At 42.6% G+C, this 22,500-nt stretch overlaps 1 protein-coding gene across 5 annotated transcripts in view; it reads right to left on the bottom strand.

Annotated features, from left to right (window-relative positions):
* The window catches only part of tenm3 (teneurin transmembrane protein 3), a 442,903-nt gene that overhangs the window by 28,249 nt on the left and 392,154 nt on the right, over window positions 1–22,500 (bottom strand). For 3 of the 5 annotated variants that reach the window (XM_042329704.1, XM_042329706.1, XM_042329707.1), the window contains 2 exons: window positions 4,855–5,104; window positions 1,654–1,674 (listed from right to left, as the gene is read on the bottom strand). In XM_042329704.1, the coding sequence (XP_042185638.1) occupies window positions 1,654–1,674; window positions 4,855–5,104 (271 nt within the window). The remainder of the gene's footprint in view (window positions 1–1,653; window positions 1,675–4,854; window positions 5,105–22,500) is intronic. The other 2 variants (XM_042329705.1, XM_042329708.1) reach the window with 1 other exon arrangement.

Raw genomic sequence — 22,500 nt, 5'->3', positions numbered from 1 at the left:
GTTACTTTCTGTTTTCCATAACTTTCTATTTTCACCATTATTGTTACTTTCTATTTTCACCATTACTGTTACTTTCTATTTTCACCATTACTGTTACTTTCTATTTTTCATGACTTTCTATTTTCACCATTACTGTTACTTTCTGTTTTCACCATTACTGTTACTTTCTATTTTCAACATTACTGTTACTTTCTATTTTCAACATTACTCTTACTTTCTATTTTCACCATTACTGTTACTTTCCATTTTCACCATTACTGTTACTTTCCATGTTCACCATTACTGTTACTTTCTATTTTCACCATTACTGTTACTTTCTGTTACTTTCTATTTTCACCATTACTGAAACTATATTACCAGGCCCAGTTATTCCTACATTATCATCATGAGGGAATGTTCTTCATCTCCTCTGATCATTGTCCAGATATTCCACCCCTCTCGTTCTCCTTGCTGCTGGGTCCCCATCAGCCTATGATGACAGCACAGCACATGACGTCTGACGTATTAAGAATAGGCCTGATTTAGTGCAAACCAACGCTAGTCAGGGACAAAGACAGAGAGAGCACCTCTGAGCACCACCATAGTTCCTCCTCTCCTCTGAACACCACCATAGTTCCTCCTCTCCTCTGAACACCACCATAGTTCCTCCTCTACTCTGAACACCACCATAGTTCCTCCTCTCCTCTGAACACCACTATAGTTCCTCCTCTCCTCTGAACACCAGCATAGTTCCTCCTCTCCTCTGAACACCACCATAGTTCCTCCTCTCCTCTGAGCAACACCATAGTTCCTCCTCTCCTCTGAGCACCACCATAGTTCCTCCTCTCCTCTGAACACCACTATAGTTCCTCCTCTCCTCTGAGCACCACCATAGTTCCTCCTCTCCTCTCTCCTCTGAACACCACCATAGTTCCTCCTCTCCTCTGAACACCACCATAGTTCCTCCTCTCCTCTGAACACCACCATAGTTCCTCCTCTCCTCTGAACACCACTATAGTTCCTCCTCTCCTCTCTCCTCTGAGCACCACCATAGTTCCTACTCTCCTCTGAACACCACCATAGTTCCTCCTCTCCTCTGAGCACCACCATAGTTCCTCCTCTCCTCTGAACACCACCATAGTTCCTCCTCTCCTCTGAACACCACCATAGTTCCTCCTCTCCTCTGAACACCACCATAGTTCCTCCTCTCCTCTGAACACCACCATAGTTCCTCCTCTCCATCTAGACTTGACCCCGTGTTTTGTCCTCACTCCTCTTTGTCAAAGGGCCCCAACCGTACAACAGAGAAGTATTGAGTTGAAAACAGACCCCTCAAAACATTTTGCTAGTTAGCGTTTTTTTTGTTGTTGTTGCTATTTAGCGATTTTATAAAAGTGTTAAGTTGTCTTTTACGATGTACAAAACAACAACTAGTGGGCTCTGGATGGTTCCAGCAGGTTTGTAGGCAGATAAAGGAGTCCGATTCGCAGAGAGCTGATGTCGGCCAATCCGCTAGAATGATTCTGAAATCCCTCCAAAGCCTTTATATAAAGAGAGTGACTGTATTCTATGGACGAGCTGCCACTAGGGTTTACACAGGGTACAGAGAGAGAGAGAGGGAAACAAGACTGGTATGGATCTGTGGTACATGGTTATATTGTTACTGAGGCTTACCTATGTCTGAAATCTTTATTTCTTAGAAAAGCGGAAGCAGAAGGGAACAAGAAAGAGAGAAAAAAAGAGATAATAGAAGAGTGTTGGTTAGTCAGACTGGAGAACACACAGAAAGAGAGATACCAGAAGAGTGTTGGTTAGTCAGACTGGAGAACACACAGAAAGAGAGATACCAGAAGAGTGTTGGTTAGTCAGACTGGAGAACACACAGAAAGAGAGAGATAACAGAAGAGTGTTGGTTAGTCAGACTGGAGAACACACAGAAAGAGAGATACCAGAAGAGTGTTGGTTAGTCAGACTGGAGAACACACAGAAAGAGAGATACCAGAAGAGTGTTGGTTAGTCAGACTGGAGAACACACAGAAAGAGAAGATACACAGAAGAGTGTTGGTTAGAGACTGGAGAACACACAGAAAGAGAGAGATAACAGAAGAGTGTTGGTTAGTCAGACTGGAGAACACACAGAAAGAGAGATACCAGAAGAGTGTTGGTTAGTCAGACTGGAGAACACACAGAAAGAGAGATACCAGAAGAGTGTTGGTTAGTCAGACTGGAGAACACACAGAAAGAGAGATACCAGAAGAGTGTTGGTTAGTCAGACTGGAGAACACACAGAAAGAGAGATACCAGAAGAGTGTTGGTTAGTCAGACTGGAGAACACACAGAAAGAGAGATACCAGAAGAGTGTTGGTTAGTCAGACTGGAGAACACACAGAAAGAGAGATACCAGAAGAGTGTTGGTTAGTCAGACTGGAGAACACACAGAAAGAGAGAATAGAAGAGTGTTGGTTAGTCAGGACTGGAGAACACACAGAAAGAAGATAGAAGAGATAATAGAAGAGTGTTGGTTAGTCAGACTGGAGAACACACAGAAAGAGAAGATAATGGAGAAGAGTGTTGGTTAGTCAGACTGGAGAACACACAGAAAGAGAGAGATAACAGAAGAGTGTTGGTTAGTCAGACTGGAGAACACACAGAAAGAGAGATACCAGAAGAGTGTTGGCTAGTCAAACTGGAGAACACACAGAAAGAGAGAGATAACAGAAGAGTGTTGGTTAGTCAGGATGGAGAACACACAGAAAGAGAGAGATAATAGAAGTGTTGGCTAGTCAGGATGGAGAACACACAGAAAGAGAGAGATAATAGAGGTGTTGGTTAGTCAGGATGGAAAACACACAGAAAGAGAGAGATAATAGAAGTGTTGGTTAGTCAGGATGGAGAACACACAGAAAGAGAGAGATGTTTGCACACACACACACACACACACAATACAAGTTGTCATACACATGGACACATTAACATACAGTACACATATACTGTCAGGCAGTCAAAGAGTTAGACACCCCCCCCCCCACACACACACACACAGCTGTCCACCTGGGAGCTAGTGTTTGCGTTAGCATGAATGGTTCACCTGGGAGCTAGCATTAGCGTGCCAGACTTGTGCTCCAGGTTAACAGGCTCATAATGGCCTATTGATTGTGTTCCTGACAATGAAAAGGCAGGGCCTAAACAACAGCGTTAGCACCCCCGGTGACTAGCCAGGACGCTGGGATTACTGTATATGCCAAGGCTGCGGAGTGACTTTTCATTTATAATACACATGCAAACACGCACACACACATGCATGCGCATAAGCGCGCGCACACACACTCTTTCTCTCTCTCTCTTTCTAATTAGTACATTTAATTTACAGGACTGGGCATTACCCATCAAGCCTAATAATGAAATTGAGTTAAGCCTGGGTGCATTGCAGTGTACTGGGCAAAGAGAGAGACAGAGAGAGAGAGAGACAGAGAGAGAGAGAGAGAGAGAGAGAGAGAGAGAGAGAGAGAGAGAGAGAGAGAGAGAGAGAGAGAGAGAGAGAGAGAGAGAGAGAGAGAGAGAGACAGAGAGAGAGAGAGAGACAGAGAGAGAGAGAGAGAGAGCGAGAGAGAGAGAGCGAGAGACAGAGAGAGACAGTAAGAGAGAGACAAAGAGAGAGACAGGAAGAGAGAGGGAACAAGAGAGAGAGCGAGCGAGAGAGAGAGCCAGAGAAAGAGCGAGAGAGAGAGCGAGAGAGAGAGCCAGAGAGAGAGCGAGAGAGAGAGCGAGAGAGAGACCCAGAGAAAGAGAGAGAGAGAGAGCGAGAGAGAGACAGTAAGAGAGACAGAAAGAGAGAGAGACAGAAAGAGAGAGAGACAGAAAGAGAGAGAGAGAGAGCAATAGTGTTGTTCTTGTATACATGATTATATGTACTATTATTATTATTACTATTGAAATGAACTGTATTTCATTATCCTCATCATATTGTACTGTATTTACTGAAATGCTGTAGCCTACCACTATACTGCTTTGGCAATATCAACAAATTGAATTTCATGCCAATAAAGTCTGAATTTGAATTAGAGAGAGATTGAGAGAGAGAGACAGGGGCGGATTTGTAGCCCTGTGTTTGGTCACATTTGCATGGAAGGGTGAGAGCAAGCTAGAGAAGGAGAAGCTAGAGAAGGAGAAGCTAGAGAAGGAGAAGCTTGAGAAGAAAGAGAGACAGACAATATATTTCCTCAGCGTAAAATGTGAGAAGGTAATTTATGAGCAGTGTGTGTACATAACAGGGCTAAAATGTCCTACAGACCAGGTTAGATGAGAGGCTGTGTGTGTGTGTGTGTGTGTGTGTGTGTGTGTGTGTGTGTGTGTGTGTGTGTGTGTGTGTGTGTGTGTGTGTGTGTGTGTGTGTGTGTGTGCCTTCCATAACATCTCCGTATCTCATCATTGTAAGTGACCAGATAAGACTGACCACACTCCACATGTAGTGAGTGTGAAATTGCATTTTTACTGAAACAAATCAATGTGTGTGTATCAGGTGGTAGCTCTTGTGTCATCCAGCCATCCATCCTGAATTCTCCTGCCCATCTCCCTTCCCCAAACCATCGTTTGAGGGCCTGGCAACCTGAGCTCCACCCCTTCAATCCATCCATCCAAACAACCAACGCCACTCACACACCCCACCTCCATCCATCCCTCCCTCCATTTATCCATCTATCCATCCATCCCTCTTTCTCTACATATGTTAGTCATTCATCAGAAGTAGGTAAAACAAGAAAATTGCAAAAGTAAAACCATCTTCAAGAAATAAACCACATCAACAGCGGTTTGATTCAGACTAAAAGAGAAGTACAACAAATAGGCTTTTTCCCCCCCTCTCCTCTCCATCCTTACCTGAGCTCCATCACACTGGTGACGTTCCCAGAGGGGAAGATGCGTCTGATGTAGTTGAAGTCCCCGACGAAGAGGCTCCCGTCGGCGCCACAGGCCAGCGCCACGGGGGCCAGCAGCTTGTTGCCCTCCGCCTGGCCGTTACAGCTGGGGCACGAGATGCTGCGACGTCGGCCGTTACCCATGATGCTGCTGATCACTGGAGGCTGCTGGGAGATGAACACGTTCTCACCGTTGCCCTTGTACAGGATGCCTGGATGGGGGGAGAGGGAGGAGGAGGAAGGGTGGGAGATGGAGGGGAAGATTAGTTGAAGTGTCAAAGTCGTGTGTCATTGTGATGAGTGGAAGATTGACGAAAAATAAGCAAATTGTTGTTGTTGGCTTTATACATGTAGCTTTTTGTTCATTTGTGTAATTTCAGAACTTCCATGTTCGCCACAAATGACAAAAAGAGGTGAAGCATATTTAAACTGTAAAGTACTATCAGATAACATTTTGTACGTAGAAGGAATAGGATTTGGTGTGTGTTGCAAACGTGGTCGAGGGATCAACGTAACACTCTGAATGCCCAGTAGTTGCAACAGTTTCACTTGGCCAGATGATCACCACAGGGAAATCAAATCAAAGCCTTACAAACTTCTCTCTTTCACTCTCTCTTTCATAGAATAAATTCAGGCCAATGTTGTTTTTCATTTTTAAATTCAACACCACTTCCTGTTAATCCTCGCCCCGAGGCTAACCAGCTATGCAGCCAGGAAATAAACACTCACTGCTTTAAAATTAGACCCACTTCACACACACACACACACACACACACACACACACACACACACACACACACACACACACACACACACACACACACACACACACACACACACACACACACACACACACACACACACACACACACACTCACACACTCACACACACACACATTTCACCAAAAATGTGTAATTAATACAGGCTTTGAATATTGTATTTCTCAGATGATTTTCACCTCTGTGAGAAAGTGATCAGAAGGAAACGTAGCAGGGTTTAAATGGGTTGATACCACAGCTGCTCCTGTTGTCATGATTACGGGCTTTTGATCATTGGAATGTTCATTTACATGGTGCTGGGACCGAGGGCAGGTTTTTATCTGGTAATGGTGGTCGTTTGGAATCGATAAATTGTGTTAGTGCAAGTGTATGGTGCTGGGACTGGGTGTTAGGGCTGGGGTGATGAGGGTGTTATGGGAGTGGGGCACCCTGGGTAGGTGTTGCCTGACCTTGCACTTCTCTCTCTTTCCATTCAATTCAATTCAAAGGACTTTATTGGCATGGGAAACATACAGTATGTTCTCTCTTTCCTCACAACAGGGTTTCATAGGATCACACAGCGTGGGAGATGGAAAGATGCATATGTGTGTGTCACCACACATTTAAGAACATGACGCCTCCCCCACCAGTAACACACAACAGGGTGCTGATTTGCAAAAACTGTTGAAAGACAAAGGAGTTAAATGGGATCAGCCGTAGGTGTCGTTTTCAAAGCAGCGATATGTAGAACCAACTGCATAGTATAAAGTGCGGTACTTCAAACCACTGCTATTCTGAAAAAGCCTCTATCAATACATACAACTATCTGTATATAAAAACAAACAAAAATATCATTTCTAGATTAAAAGAAATGTGATAATCAAAATCATTACTTATGTAGCTAGCAATAAAAATTGCGGGCAACTAAAATAATAATTACAGCTACTTGATTATCAGCATATTCATGGAGGCATAACTTATATATGAAAAGGTAATAAAACTCTTAATAATGTGTTGAAAATACTACATACAAAATTACAACATTAATATTGTTCTGATTACTAGCTATACTAATTGTAATACTTATGACAATAATTATTAAATAATATTGTATTTATTCAATACATCATCATTTAAAAAATTACATTAAATACTTTTATATCATACTATAATATTGTACCTAAATAATATTATAATAATTACTAAGTACAGTATCATTAGTGTTATCACCCATATCAATAGCTTCCTCAACAATGTATTTATCTTTGCAAATACATAACTATTTAATTACTGCTCTCATTATCATCAATTATTCCCCTCCGGCTGTAAAGGAAATAGCTACCAAATCAATACAATTGCAGCTTGTTAATCAATCATTCTATTCTCTCAGGTCTGGTGCCTTGACATTGTCCCTGTCTCAGGTTCCTTTCTGCTCCCTATACTTAGTGCATGAATTGGGCCAGTATTGGGCACCTCTAACTTCTTATTAAATATTCACTCTAGAATATCAACCCTGGTATAGTCAAATTAAAATGAGTGCTGGCGCCTAAAATTATTTTGGGCAGTTTGAACACTATGGAAATGTTTTGGGAATATTGTGGGGATATATTGGGATGTTTTGGGAAAATTTTGGGGATATATGGGGATGTTTTGGGAATATTGTGGGGATATATGTGGATGTTTTGGGAATGTTGTGGAGATATGGGGATGTTTTGGGAATATTGTGGAGATATATGGGGATGTTTTGGGAATATTATGGGGATGTTTTTGGAATATTATGGAGATATATGGGGATGTTTTGGGAATATTGTGGAGATATATGGGGATGTTTTGGGAATATTATGGGGATATATAGGGATGTTTTGGGATATTATGGGGATATATAGGGATGTTTTTGGAATATTATGGGGATATATAGGGATGTTTTTGGAATATTATGGGGATATATAGGGATGTTTTTGGAATATTTTGGGGATATATAGGGATGTTTTTGGAATATTATGGGCATATATAGGGATGTTTTTGGAATATTATGGGGATATATAGGGATGTTTTTGGAATATTATGGGGATATATAGGGATGTTTTTGGAATATGTTGGGGATATATAGGGATGTTTTTGGAATATTATGGGGATTTATGGGGATGTTTTGGGAATATTGTGGGGATATATGGGGATGTTTTGGGAATATTATGGGGATATATGGGGATGTTTTGGGAATATTATGGGGATTTATGGGAATGTTGTTATACTAAGCTCCCCCCAAGATGTACTGAGCTTACCTCTGTGCTGTGCCATGCCCTGTCTCCTGAGGGCCATTGGAACAAACACACGCCCTGTACCACTACCTACAGGCCCTGGCCCACTCTGCCAACCCGTGCCCAGAGATCGGCATGATTGGAATAGTTTCTGATTGGCTGTGGGGGAATGAGAGCTGTCTATGGTAGGCTGAATGAGAGATAAAGAGAGAGAGGAAGAGAAAGTGGCAGAGGGTGCTGCTGTATGGATTTTGGCTGTGTGATGTAACCAGTGGGGTTCTGTTTTCAATTGGATCCAAAACACTGGGGCTTAATATCCGGCCTGAGGATATGGTGATGGAGGGGAGAGGGGCTTTGGTGGCACGCGAGGTGTTCTGGTAACCGCATGGCTAATAACAACAGGAACTAATGCTAGAGGCAGTGTGTCAGTTCATTGGCTTTAGAAAGACCAAAATAAAGAACAAAGTTAAAAAAAATAAAAAAATGACACGTTGAAAAAGATTTGTAAAATGATAGTTCTACAACATGTAGTCTTGTTTTGACGTTGTTACTTTCCTCCGTTTCTTTATGATCAGCACCCCTGCTGACGAGGCCTAACAGTGGATCAAATAGACTGGACCTGTCCATCAACACACAGGGGGTCTTTTATCTGTGCCGGAGCGAGGTGTGGTGCGTGCACGAGGCAGCAAGGTGTGGAGTAGAGTGGGAGAGGAGAAGCCTTTGATCTTTATTTCATGGCTCTGGTTGGATCAAGGACATCGGGAGAGAGACAAGGGTCGGAGGGAATCACGGACGGCAAACTCAGCCGTGTTGTGGCGTGGCCGAGCGATACGAAATAGAATAATGAATGTCAGACGGAGGGAAAACGTAGGTGTATATACACATCGATGCACAGACAACAAACAACATGAAAGTATGTAAAGTACACGGAGACAGTGTACAATATATCGATGTAATGTACACATTCAAACACCTACTTTAAGGTCCTCAAGCTCCCTTCACAGTCTCAGGATTGAATGGTTGGCTGGCTGTACAACATAGGCAGCTATTGCTGGTAGCCTTGATGCTTTTAAGTAGCAAGACAAAAGATTTAAGTGCCTTTGAACGGGGTATGGTAGTATGTGCCAGGCGCTCCGGTTTGAGTCAAGAACTGAAACGCTGCTGGGTTTTTCACACTCAACAGTTTCCCATGTGTATCAAGAATGGGCCACCACCCAAAGGACATCCAGCCAACTTGGCACAACTTTGGGAAGCATTGGAGTCAACATGGGCCAGCATCCCTGTGGAACGCTTTCGACTCCTTGAGTCCATTCCCCGATGAATTGAGGCTGTTCTGAGGGCAAAAGGGGGTGCAACTCAATATTAGGAAGGTGTTCCTAATGTTTTGTCCCCTCAATGTATATTCTGTAAAAGGCATGTGTGACATCTTATTTGGAAAAGTGTCACTACAAGCTTTCCATGTTTGTATTACTCTACAATAAATATGCAAGGATTTCCCCCCCTGTAATATACACTGAACAAAAATATAAACGCAAAGTAAAGTGTTGGTCCCATGTTTCACGAGGTGAAATAAAATGTTCCATACGAACGTTTTTTATTCCTCTCAAATGTTGTGCCAAAATGTGTTTCCGTCCCTGTTAGTGAGAATTTCTCCTTTGCCAAGATCATCCACCCACCTGACAGGTGTGGCATATCAAGAAGCTGATTAAACAGCATGATCTTTACACAGTCATGTGAAATCCATAGATAAAGAAAATCATTTATTTCAGTTGACTGATTTCCTTATATGTACTGTAACTCAGTAAAATCTTAGAAATTGTTGCATGTTGCATTTATATTTTTGTTCAGTATAACTTTAAAAAAAAAATATTTCAAGGGCTTGCCAGTGGAGACAAAAGGGAGAGAGAGTCAAGAAAATAGAGAGAAATAGCAGGAGAGAGAGAGAGAGAGAAAGAGAGAGAGAGAGAGAGAGGGAGAGAGAGAGAGAGAGAGAGAGAGAAAGAGAAAGAGAGAGAGAAAGAGAGAGCGAAAGAGAGAGAGAAAGAGAAAGAGAGAGAGAGAGAGAGAGAAAGAGAAAGAGAGAGAGAAAGAGAAAGAGAAAGAGAGAGAGAGAAAGAGAAAGAGAGAGAGAAAGAGAAAGAGAGAGAGAGAGAGAGAGAAAGAGAAAGAGAAAGAGAGAGAGAAAGAGAAAGAGAGAGAGAGAGAAAGAGAAAGAGAAAGAGAGAGAGAAAGAGAAAGAGAAAGAGAAAGAGAGAGAGAGAAAGAGAGAGAGAGAGAGAGAGAGAAAGAGAAAGAGAGAGAGAAAGAGAGAGAGAGAGAGAGAGAGAGAGAGAGAGAGAGAGAGAGAGAGAGAGAGAGAGAGAAAGAGAAAGAGAGAGAGAAAGAGAGAGAGAAAGAGAGAGAGAGAGAAAGAGAAAGAGAGAGAGAAAGAGAGAGAGAGAGAGAGAGAGAGAGAGAGAGAGAGAGAGAGAGAGAGAGAGAGAGAGAGAGAAAGAGAAAGAGAGAGAGAAAGAGAGAGAGAGAGAGAGAGAGAGAGAGAGAGAGAGAGAGAGAGAGAGAGAGAGAGAGAAAGAGAAAGAGAGAGAGAGAGAGAGAGAAAGAGAGAGAGAAAGAGAAAGAGAGAGAGAGAGAGAAAGAGAAAGAGAGAGAGAAAGAGAAAGAGAAAGAGAGAGAGAGAAAGAGAGAGAGAGAGAGAGAGAAAGAGAAAGAGAGAGAGAGAGAAAGAGAGAGAGAGAGAGAGAGAGAAAGAGAGAGAGAGAGAGAGAGAAAGAGAAAGAGAGAGAGAAAGAGAGAGAGAGAGAGAGGGAGAGAGAGAGAGAGAGAGGAGAGAGAGAGAAAGAGAAAGAGAGAGAGAGAGAAAAGAGAAAGAGAGAGAGAGAGAAAGAGAGAGAGAGAGAGAGAGCGCAAGAGACAGAGTGGAATGATGGATGGTTGTGTAGGTCATTTGGGTCATTCAGAAATAACAACTCCCAAAACTGCTGTCATCTTCAGAGCTCGCAAATACGCCTCAACCACAGCCTCTCTTTCTCATTCCTCTCTTTTTCTTTTTCTCTCTCTTTAGTATGTTTAGCAGAACTCAGAGGACAGAAAGACAGAGAGAGAGAGTGAGAAAGGAGGGGGATGGAGAGAACCCTTCCTCTTACAGAGAACAACTAAAAGCAGCGTCACCAAAGTTATTCCACTGGGAACCAAAAGGCAGTGCAAACAGGACCAAGTCTTGGTGTAGTAATTTTGGATGGAGAGGGGGAAGAGATGAAGAGAGGGATGGATGGAGGAGAAGATAGGAGGAAAAAGGGGGGATTTTGCTTCAAAGAAAGTACTTCAAAGGATGGCGTCACGCTGTGTGCCTTAAATTATTCACGTCGGGCAACATGTTGGAATTCTGCGCAGCCCGCTTTGCCGCTTGCTAGGTTTATTAACTGCTAGATGAATGACGCCATCTTAGAGAGAAACCCCTCTGTGAGTGAGCACCCGCACAACGAGGGTCCGCACCGCCAGCCCGAACCCCAAACCAACAGTAGCCAAGCACCGAACCCCCTAAATCTCAGGTAGCTAGTTCGCCTAGCGCCCTCTGATCACCAGGAGCTTTCATCGACTAGCTGATTGAGCGGAGTTAGCGGTTAGCAGTAGCGGCTGTGATGGTATGTGCTGAGTGGAGCTGGCGTTAGCTATAGCAGGGCGGGTGGCTCAGCGCCGTGCCTGTTTGAAAAGATGATGTGATTGGGACTGTGGAGCGGTTTGGATAGTGTGTGTGTGTGTGTGTGCTGGAGTGGCCTAACAAAGACAGATTGGGGCTGAGAAAGCACACACTGTATATTAATACAGGTAGCAATCCCCACCAGCTGCATACATATGGTTTAGTCTCCTCTGAGAGATGTTCTGTAGGAGTTGAACTCCTATAGCAGAGTAATTGGGAACATGGGCTGCGTCCCTAATGGACATGAACAGTAACTCCTCCCTTAGGAACCACGGACACGGTCACATTAGTGTAACAATGCAATAGGTCTGTATGGGGTATTACAACATCAGAGTAACACGGGGTTAATATAATCCTCTGGTTCTGCCTGAATGCATGCATTATGAACGAGTGTGTGTTTGTGTGTGTCTGGGCGCGAACGAGTAGACACGGTAAAATATGCTTGTACACATTTTCCATCATTGAGACGGAGAGAAAGCGAGAGGATAACCGTCTTGGGGCGTGTCAGAGAAAATCAGCATAATGCACTGTGATGGAGATTAGAACTGGAACCCGCTCTAAATATCTACAATACAGAAGCTGACATCAGAGTTAAACGGAAGACCATAACATCAACGTATTGGGTTGATTGTAAATGCAAATGAAAAAGGCTTGGAAAAGGATTGTTTTCCTGAGGACTGCAGTGTATTGTCCATGATGTCAATGTGTAGGACGTTTTTGAATAATATTTTTTATAATTATTGTACGGTGAGCCGAAGAGAAATGTCCATCCTCGGATGGACACTACAGTTCTATTCTATTCCATATCCAGCCATGGCTCTTTGTGGCGCTGGCCTTGACATTGAAGCCGTTAACACTAGAACGTCTAAGACGGTCAATCAGGACGTTTTACATTCGGTCATTTCAATAACTTCATTTCATTGAAAACCTTGAACCCACCTCTCCTAAATATGTGTATTCTAATCTCTAGCAATCCTTTGAGACAAATATAATAAAATAGAAAAAAAAGGTTTCTGGGCACTTCATCCTCAAAGCGCCATGAGGGTCAAAATGACCGTACACATATCTAACAGTAGCATAGCCTGTTAAATAGTCTAATAGCCAGTCTAATACATCCATGTAATATAAACAATCAAAGAAATCCATTCATATTTAGTTTAGGAAGGTCATAAAAAAACGTTATAGAAGACCATTTATTTAAAAGAACAGAATAGCATGTTTTGAGTTATATATATATCTGAGTTATATCTGAGTTATATATATATCTGAATATATATATTTGAGTTATATATATATATATATATCACAGATATATATATATATCTGTGTTTAGTAGGCTATGACTGCTAATGATGCCAATGAAATCAACGTGCTAGTTAGGCAGACATCACAGGTCCTGCCCTACCACAGTCAACACACATATATTTCACAGTAGGACCATAATGGAATATTACAGAATATTGCTGATTATCACCAGGACTCAAACGAGGAACACGGCACGTGGAGCTGCGGTTATTCTAGGAACAAGTTTGATTTTGGAAAGAGAGACCATCCACACAATTAGTAGAGTGGTTTGGCAAAAATCAATTGATTAGAAACCTTGGCTCTTTCTGATAGGGTACAGCAACCCAAACGTCTGGCCTGCATGGAACTCTGTAGGATGATATGGTGCTATTTGGTCATCTCCGTTCCCTTCTGTGTCAATGCAAATGATCATATTTTCACCCATCAGACTATTGTCAATTGAATATTGTCTTTAGGCCACATCGATTGTTATATGTGTGGAATTAGTTTTCAATATAGTTCAGGTGTAGCTTGGATGGGCCAGCTGACTACTTGCTGTCAGAAAATACACTATCATCTTATTTTAGTTTTTAGTCTATGCAATTCTGACCAATCAATACATTTTCTGGCTGATTACAAGTTACATTTGGTGTCCTGAGGTCTCTGAGGACCTATTTGAATCTTATGAATGTATTGATTCAGCAAATTATTATGGAATAGTCACACCAATTGAAATATCAATGGCCAGAATGATGGTCACAAAGGTACATATAGGAAATGGGATGGATGGCCTATTTCCTGTTCACACACACACACACACACACACACACACACACACACACACACACACACACACACACACACACACACACACACACACACACACACACACACACACACACATTCTTTTCTCTAGCAGGAAAGCATTAGGTGTGCGTGTGTGTGTGTATGTGCGCATTTGTAACCACATCTCCTTTTGGTGTGTGAGGGGAAATCAACAATAACAAATGAACAGGGTCCTGGGTAGGAAAACGACTCAATCAGTTAGGCCCTGGACTGACCGACCAGGGTGCTGTGTGTATAGCGTGTGTAATGTGTGTGTGTTGTATGTGTGTGTTTGTGTGTGTAGGTCGAGATTTCTTCCTTTCTATTGATTTAATTGAAAAAAAAACTGCAACCCATGTGTGTTTTAGTGTGTGTAAAAGCGTGGAACATAATGCGTGTGATTATTGTCCAATCCGGTACAGTGCTGGTCAATAGTCATTAACCAAAATGTATTTCCCATAATAATCCTTGTCACTGCTTCTCCCGCCTGTCTTTCTGTGATAAACACCATAGTAGGTTGGTATTTCACACTAGATGCTTGTCCACGCTTTATCCAGGTAATGGCTATAAGAGCTTTATCTAGGTAATGGCTATAAGAGTTTAATCTAGGTAATGGCTATAAGAGCTTTATCCAGGTAATGGCTATAAGAGCTTAATCTAGGTAATGGCTATAAGAGCTTTATCCAGGTAATGGCTATAAGAGCTTAATCTAGGTAATGGCTATAAGAGCTTAATCTAGGTAATGGCTATAAGAGCTTTATCCAGGTAATGGCTATAAGAGCTTTATCCAGGAAATGGCTATAAGAGCTTAATCTAGGTAATGGCTATAAGAGCTTAATCTAGGTAATGGCTATAAAAGCTTAATCTAGGTAATGGCTATAAGAGTTTAATCTAGGTAATGGCTATAAGAGTTTAATCTAGGTAATGGCTATAAGAGCTTAATCTAGGTAATGGCTATAAGAGTTTAATCTAGGTAATGGCTATAAGAGCTAATCTAGGTAATGGCTATAAGAGCTTAATCTAGGTAATGGCTATAAGAGTTTAATCTAGGTAATGGCTATAAAAGCTTAATCTAGGTAATGGCTATAAGAGCTTAATCTAGGTAATGGCTATAAGAGTTTAATCTAGGTAATGACTATAAGAGCTTAATCTAGGTAATGGCTATAAGAGCTTAATCTAGGTAATGGCTATAAGAGTTTAATCTAGGTAATGGCTATAAGAGCTTAATCTAGGTAATGGCTATAAGAGTTTAATCTAGGTAATGGCTATAAGAGCTTAATCTAGGTAATGGCTATAAGAGCTTTATCCAGGTAATGGCTATAAGAGCTAATCTAGGTAATGGCTATAAGAGCTTAATCTAGGTAATGGCTATAAGAGCTTAATCTAGGTAATGGCTATAAGAGCTTTATCCAGGAAATGGCTATAAGAGCTAATCTAGGTAATGGCTATAAGAGCTTAATCTAGGTAATGGCTATAAAAGCTTAATCTAGGTAATGGCTATAAGAGTTTAATCTAGGTAATGGCTATAAGAGTTTAATCTAGGTAATGGCTATAAGAGCTTAATCTAGGTAATGGCTATAAGAGTTTAATCTAGGTAATGACTATAAGAGCTTACTCTAGGTAATGGCTATAAGAGCTTAATCTAGGTAATGGCTATAAGAGTTTAATCTAGGTAATGGCTATAAAAGCTTAATCTAGGTAATGGCTATAAGAGCTTAATCTAGGTAATGGCTATAAGAGTTTAATCTAGGTAATGACTATAAGAGCTTAATCTAGGTAATGGCTATAAGAGCTTAATCTAGGTAATGGCTATAAGAGTTTAATCTAGGTAATGGCTATAAGAGCTTAATCTAGGTAATGGCTATAAGAGTTTAATCTAGGTAATGGCTATAAGAGCTTAATCTAGGTAATGGCTATAAGAGCTTAATCTAGGTAATGGCTATAAGAGCTTAATCTAGGTAATGGCTATAAGAGTTTAATCTAGGTAATGGCTATAAGAGCTTAATCTAGGTAATGGCTATAAGAGTTTAATCTAGGTAATGGCTATAAGAGCTTAATCTAGGTAATGGCTATAAGAGCTAATCTAGGTAATGGCTATAAGAGCTTAATCTAGGTAATGGCTATAAGAGCTTAATCTAGGTAATGGCTATAAGAGTTTAATCTAGGTAATGGCTATAAGAGCTTAATCTAGGTAATGGCTATAAGAGTTTAATCTAGGTAATGACTATAAGAGCTTAATCTAGGTAATGGCTATAAAAACTTAATCTAGGTAATGGCTATAAGAGTTTAATCTAGGTAATGGCTATAAGAGCTTAATCTAGGTAATGGCTATAAGAGTTTAATCTAGGTAATGGCTATAAGAGTTTAATCTAGGTAATGGCTATAAGAGTTTAATCTAGGTAATGGCTATAAGAGCTTAATCTAGGTAATGGCTATAAGAGTTTAATCTAGGTAATGGCTATAAGAGCTTAATCTAGGTAATGGCTATAAAAGCTTAATCTAGGTAATGGCTATAAGAGCTTAATCTAGGTAATGGCTATAAGAGTTTAATCTAGGTAATGGCTATTGATTTAATCTAGGTAATCTAGGCTTAATCTAGGTAATGGCTATAAGAGTTTAATCTAGGTAATGGTTATAAGAGCTTAATCTAGGTAATGGCTATAAAAACTTTATCTAGGTATTTGCTGCAAGAGTTTAATCTAGGTAATGGCTATAAAAACTGTATCTAAATAATGGCTGCAAGAGCTTAATCTAGGTAATGGCTATAATAATTTAATCTAGGTAATGGCTATAAGAGCTTAATCTAGGTAATGGCTATAAGAATTTAATCTAGGTAATGGCTATAAGAGCTTCCCTGTGGTGCTTGCTTGGTCTCTGAAAGAGTTTGACTGTCTCCAGCTCTTCTGACATCAACACAACCAATGGACTGGTAAAACATTGTACCGAACCAAGAGTTTTTTTGTCTGATTTTCAACCCACAAGAATTGGAAAACAATAACAGCTCACTAAAGTGAGACAGTACAATAAATGACGCGGCCGAGGAAAGGGACCGAGAGGGGGAGAGTTTAAAATGGGGGAATGAGAACGAGGCGCCCCCGGCTTCCCCAGGTGCCAAGGACTCCAGTGGGATTGTGGGTAGTGAGGCCCACCTGCTGAGCTGGCTGCTGGAGCTACAGCACCACAGGCCTCTGAATAGGTCTGATAAGGAGAGATGAAAGGAGGAGAGTAAGAGACAGAGAGAGGGGAGATAGAGGGAGAGGGGGGAGACAGGCCCAGAGGAAGGGGGGGACATCACAGGGTTTCACCACTCCAGGGTCTTCCGTCACCACATTACACGCTCCCAACCAATCAGAGACGAGATGGTCGGTACGAGGACACGGGAGAATATGTGTGTATGTAGGCTATGAGAGAAAAGGTGGGTGTGTATAAAAACACCTGCCTCCTACTGCCTTTAGGTGGGTTATGTGTGAGAGAGTGCTGCCAAAACACACAGGACCAGGAAAAAGGGAATGACAGAGAATGAAATATTGAGAATGAGTTTGTGTGAGAGATGTCTGGAGTCGACGGGGTGAGATGGGTAGTGGCAAACTCGGAAAGCAGAGTGCTTCTTTCTCCCCTGTCCATGAATGCTGTCTTTCAGATTACAGACATCACTGCTTCCCCTGAGAGACCTGCCGTGGTTGCAGATGCCGGATGGACATAATAATGGCTGCCAAACACTATGCTTATCTGGTCCTGCACACCTAATAGAGAAGAGGCTGGCTAGGCAGAAGAGGGGGATTGAAAAAACTAGTAAAAGAGAGATGGGGGGGGGCGGCGGGGGGGTGTCAAGTTGTGAGTCCACTTAGAGAACACACTGGTGTTTGTGACACAGGAAGGAAGACATCGTCGACACAGGAAGTGTTTGAGGGCCAATCAGGGCTTTGAAGCCGGCAGACAGGAAGTTGAAAGGATGGAACAGCCTGACGGAGGAAAAAAAGAGCGAAAGCTGTGGCTTCATCTCGCCCATCTCTCTCCTCCCTCTCCTCTCTCTCTTTTCCCTCCTAAACTGTCGAGCGACTGACAGATTCCTGGATTCCTAGCGGCCTTACGTAAGAGGAGATGTCTGATGAAAGACGTGTGGCGATGATAGTCTACGAGGAGAAAGCTGTGATGTGGTCATCTATCACTTAACTGCTGCTGGCCAACACTTCTTACATATCCATCCGGGGGTGACAGAATGAGTGTGTGTACATGCATGTGTGATATAAACCAGAAAGCACAACAGGCTCTGATTCAGATATCACTGCAGAGGGAGAAATACTAGAAGCTGCTCGCATTTTAAATAAATTGATGCATATGAAGGAAACAAATATCTGGACAGCAATCTCACAGTGAGAGGGATCTGTTAGTCAGTGTGTTTGATCTGGGTGTATAGTGTGGTGACACGCACGAGACCCACACACACACACTAACACACACACTAACACACACACCGCTGTTGTGAGGGCTCAAGTTCTCGCCTAGTGAAAGCCCTGGGGATTTAGAGAGAGGGATGACTAGTAATTTGATGGATGTGGTGACGGAGGACATTGGGAAGGAGGGATGAAGGAGGGAGAGTTGGAGGGAAGGAGAAGAAGGGTAGTGTGCCCGCTGCCATTGTACTGTGATATATGACACACTTCCTGTGGCCAGGGGAAGAAGACAGAGACTAACAATGACAAGGATGTCATTACAACCACATGAACAGTATAGTTAAGAACACTATAACCACATGGAGGAAAATGAAACATATTCAACAATAACCAATATCACTCCCTAAAAACACAACCTTATGGAACAATCCTTGGATAACCTTTCAGAATTCACCAATAAATTGGGCCACATGGAAAACTAAAGGCAAAGAAGAAGTAAATTACTTGGTAATAGAAAATACATTTATTTCCATGACAGAATTCAAAAAGTAATTTTGGACTGACCAATGTAGATAGTTCCAAATGCATTCAACTTAAAAATGTACATATCACAAAACAACTGTGTTGTGGCAGCCTTTTTGGCTCTGTAGAGCAGTAACGCAGGTCCAGTGTCCTATCTGTGTCCTAGTAGGTGGACTAAAGGACTGAACCTGTGTTTTGGCGGCCATTTTGGAGCAACAGAGCAGTACAGTGTCCTGTCCTAGTAGGTGGACTGAACGATTGATGGACAGGAACTGTGTTGTTGTGGCCATTTTGGGGCTACAGAGCAGTAATGGAGGTCCAGTGTCCTGTGAGTAGGAGGCTGGCTGAGATGCCCCAGTAATGGGGTCTGATTGCTGTGCTAGCTGATAGAGTAATGGGACCGATCAAAGGGCCAGGGAGGGAGATGGAAATATGGGTTGTGATGGAGTGGTTGGGGTAGTAGGTGTGTGTGTTTCGAGGGGGAGTGAGTGTGTCTATGTGCGTGTTTGGGGGTCTTGGAAAAGGGGGAGAGTGGGATAAGGAGAGGAGGGACTAACAGGGATCCAGAGGAGGGTGGGAGAGTGGGGGTGTTGGGTCTGGGTCAAACTGCCAACTGTATGTGTAGTGTGTTCGTATGTGTGTGTGTATGCCTGTGTGTATGCATGTGTGTGTGTGTGCGTGCGTGTATGTGGGTTTGTGTGATTGGTGTGTGTGTGTGTGTGTGTGTGTGTGTGTGTGTGTGTGTGTGTGTGTGTGTGTGTGAGATGAAAGACTAGAGGAATTCCCTCAGACAGCAGGGACTAAGCCGGAGGTGAAAGAAGGCTTAGTGTCATTACAGAGCTGAATGGCTAAAAGAGCAAGACCTCCTACACCACCGCCCCGGCAACCTGAGCCTGCCTGACGACGATCGCCCCCGACAACCAAACAACCGGACACGTGACTGTACGTTCATTAGCTTTGTGTGTGTTTCGTAGCTACGAGCTGTGAGTTAATGTGTGTGAACCAGAGGATGAACGGAGGGGAAGCGTTTAACAGCAATTAGGATTCAGCGCATCAATGTCCTTCCTTCACACTACTACATAAGCCTGTATTCAATAGCAGACACTTTGGTCATTCTCAGACTACTCCTCTGCTTCCCCCTCAGCATTGTGAATGTTCAGAATAATGTCTATGGCTTTGATCGCTGTAGCTAGTTACTGAAGTGACTTGCTGGTGACCTATTTGCAGTATTTTTCGGACAGTATTTTGTCACTGAGCTTCAGTTTGCTGAGTGCAGAACGAGAGTGACTGAATAAGAGCGTCTGCTACAGGACTGTAATGTCAAACATGCCGTCGGATGGTTGAAGGTTGGTCCGTTTTCCAACTAAACTTCAATAAGTCCAGGACTTCCCATAACCCATGCATTCATTCTGCAGGCCTTTTGGCTCCAACTACAATAGCTACAACTCTTTCCAACCTACTCGACTGTTTAAAGCAGTGGGATCATTTGTTCCATACAGTAAGTCTACAGAGAGTAGCAGAGGTTATGGAAACAAGTTAGGGTTGCATAAAAGTTCACTCCTATTCCTAACTCTGTTGGTATAAACTATAAACTTGAGTAGTTATGGAGGAACGTTCAGTTGAATCATCAGTTTAGGGACATGGGTCACACATTAAAAAGAGTGTAGATTATAACTTTTTAATGAAGCTAAAGTCATATACTATATACAGTGGGGCAAAAAAGTATTTAGTCAGCAACCAATTGTGCAAGTTCTCCCACTTAAAAAGATGAGAGAGGCCTGTAATTTTCATCATAGGTACACTTCAACTATGACAGACAAAATGAGAAAAACAATCCAGAAAATCACATTGTAGGATTTTTAATGAATTTATTTGCAAATTATGGTGGAAAATAAGTATTTAAGCCCCTGGTTCGTATCCAGGCTGTATCACGGCGGTGGACAATTGGCCCAGCGTCGTCCGGGTTCGGCCGGTGTAGGTCGTCATTGTAAATAATAATTTGCTCTTAACTGACTTGCCCTAGTTAAATAAAGGTTAAATAAATAAATAACGCTAAATTCCAGATACGTTCAATAAATTCCCTGGTTTTCATGAAATCCCAGTTGGATCTTTGGGACGTCCCTACCCCATTGAAATTGAAAATGTTTAAGGTCAGGATTAAGGAGAGGTAAGGGTTAAGGTTAGGGTCAGGGTTTAGGGTAGGGCAAGTCCCAAGGATCCCAGATAGCAGTCTCCACCACTGCCTCATGTCATCTCCAGCCTCATTACTCTGGTAGATTGGGCCTTCACTAGGAACCACCATTATCCCCTCTGTCCTTATGGACATCCAATGTGGGTGTTTGTTATAGAAATCGACTCTGTTAAGAGTCTGTCTGGGAGGATATTTCTGACAGGCAAATCTAGCGAACGCCTGTCCCTGTCCCGGTCTGAGCTGATCTTATCTTTCCCACTCCTGTCATGGTCGTTTGGTCGTCTCGACAATGGGGCTGATTCAATTAAGTCACGCGTCAGTTTGAAAAGTCGATGGACGTCAAACTTCAGTTGTTTATCTGATTTAAACGCTGGGGGGAAGCTGAGGCGTCCCGGGCCGTACCCACACTCGTTCCAACTAATGGTTTCTGTTTTTTTAGGATGTGGATGTGGGTTGGCGGTCGGGAGTTGAGGATAAGGGGATGGTGTGTGGGGGTTTTGCTACATATTCACTTATGAACACATCCTGACCTGACCGGCCTTTACCTTCTTTAAGGGCTTTAGACATACAGTATGTGTTAGGGATACCTAACACTCTCTCCTCCCTCCTCTCCCTCCAACTCTTTCCATCCTCCTCATTCCTTCCTTCCTCCCATCTCCTCTCCCCATCCCTCTCTCTCTGCCATCTCTCCCCCTCTGTTTCCCCTGTTGAAGTTTCACTGGTCAGGGTAGACCGTGGCATGGCTGGCATACATCACAGCTTGTCTGATGTCTTGTTGATGACATGGTGGCCCGTAAACGTTTCGGCTGCCAAGTATCTCTCTCTCGCTCTCCCCATCAAGGTCGCTCTGACAGATAAGTCGATGATGCTCTTCGTTTGGTTAGCAGTGTTTACATTAACATGAGTGTGCTAGACGAGATCTGTCGTCAGTCAACCCCTGTTGTGGCTTACACACACATATGCTTACACACACACACACACACACACACACACACACACACACACACACACACACACACCGATTCATTCCTGTCTACTGTGATGTGCCTTAGTGTTGCTAAAGCTCCTCACAGTGTCTGTACGATAGATAGCACCTGTAATTGATGTGCTGTTGAGCTTCCTGTTTAACAAGCTTATGTCAGCGAATAACGATAAGCCCTGTGTAAATCTGTTGAGAAGGTACCACTTAGGTAGCTTGTAAAGGTGAATAAGGCATGAATTAGAGTTACGGCTGCAGGATAGGCATTAAGCTGGAGGTAGAGGTGGTGGGGGAATCTGTACGTGTGTGACGAGCAGGGGAGAAAGACCGCTCCTTCTCACTGAAGCCACGGAAGTTCAAACACCGCCTGTGGTACTGCAGGCATTGCTAGCAGAGAACAGGATCCTCCTTCGCAGTCAATATTCCTGTAAATGAAATGTTTTCCCGAAAACAACCACGGTACCAATAATTGCTTCTCATGCATCAGATGTTATTTTAAAATCGCAGTTATAAGGATAATTTCGTTGCTAATGGCAGCCTGCAGTACCCCAGTCAGCCTTCAACTTGAGTTACTCAATAAGAGGGGGCAGCACTGAGCTAGCCTGTAATGTCACTTCCTGGACGAGTTCAAACTGTGCATGTTAGGTCTCCATGAGACGCCATCTTAACAGACTTGATTTGGCTTCAATGCGATATTGA

Source organism: Oncorhynchus tshawytscha, linkage group LG11, assembly GCF_018296145.1.
Source record: "Oncorhynchus tshawytscha isolate Ot180627B linkage group LG11, Otsh_v2.0, whole genome shotgun sequence".
In the NCBI taxonomy this organism is placed as follows: Eukaryota; Metazoa; Chordata; class Actinopteri; order Salmoniformes; family Salmonidae; genus Oncorhynchus; species Oncorhynchus tshawytscha.
Note: the sequence above shows the minus strand (reverse complement) of the source record. Positions and strands in the feature narration are given on the sequence as shown.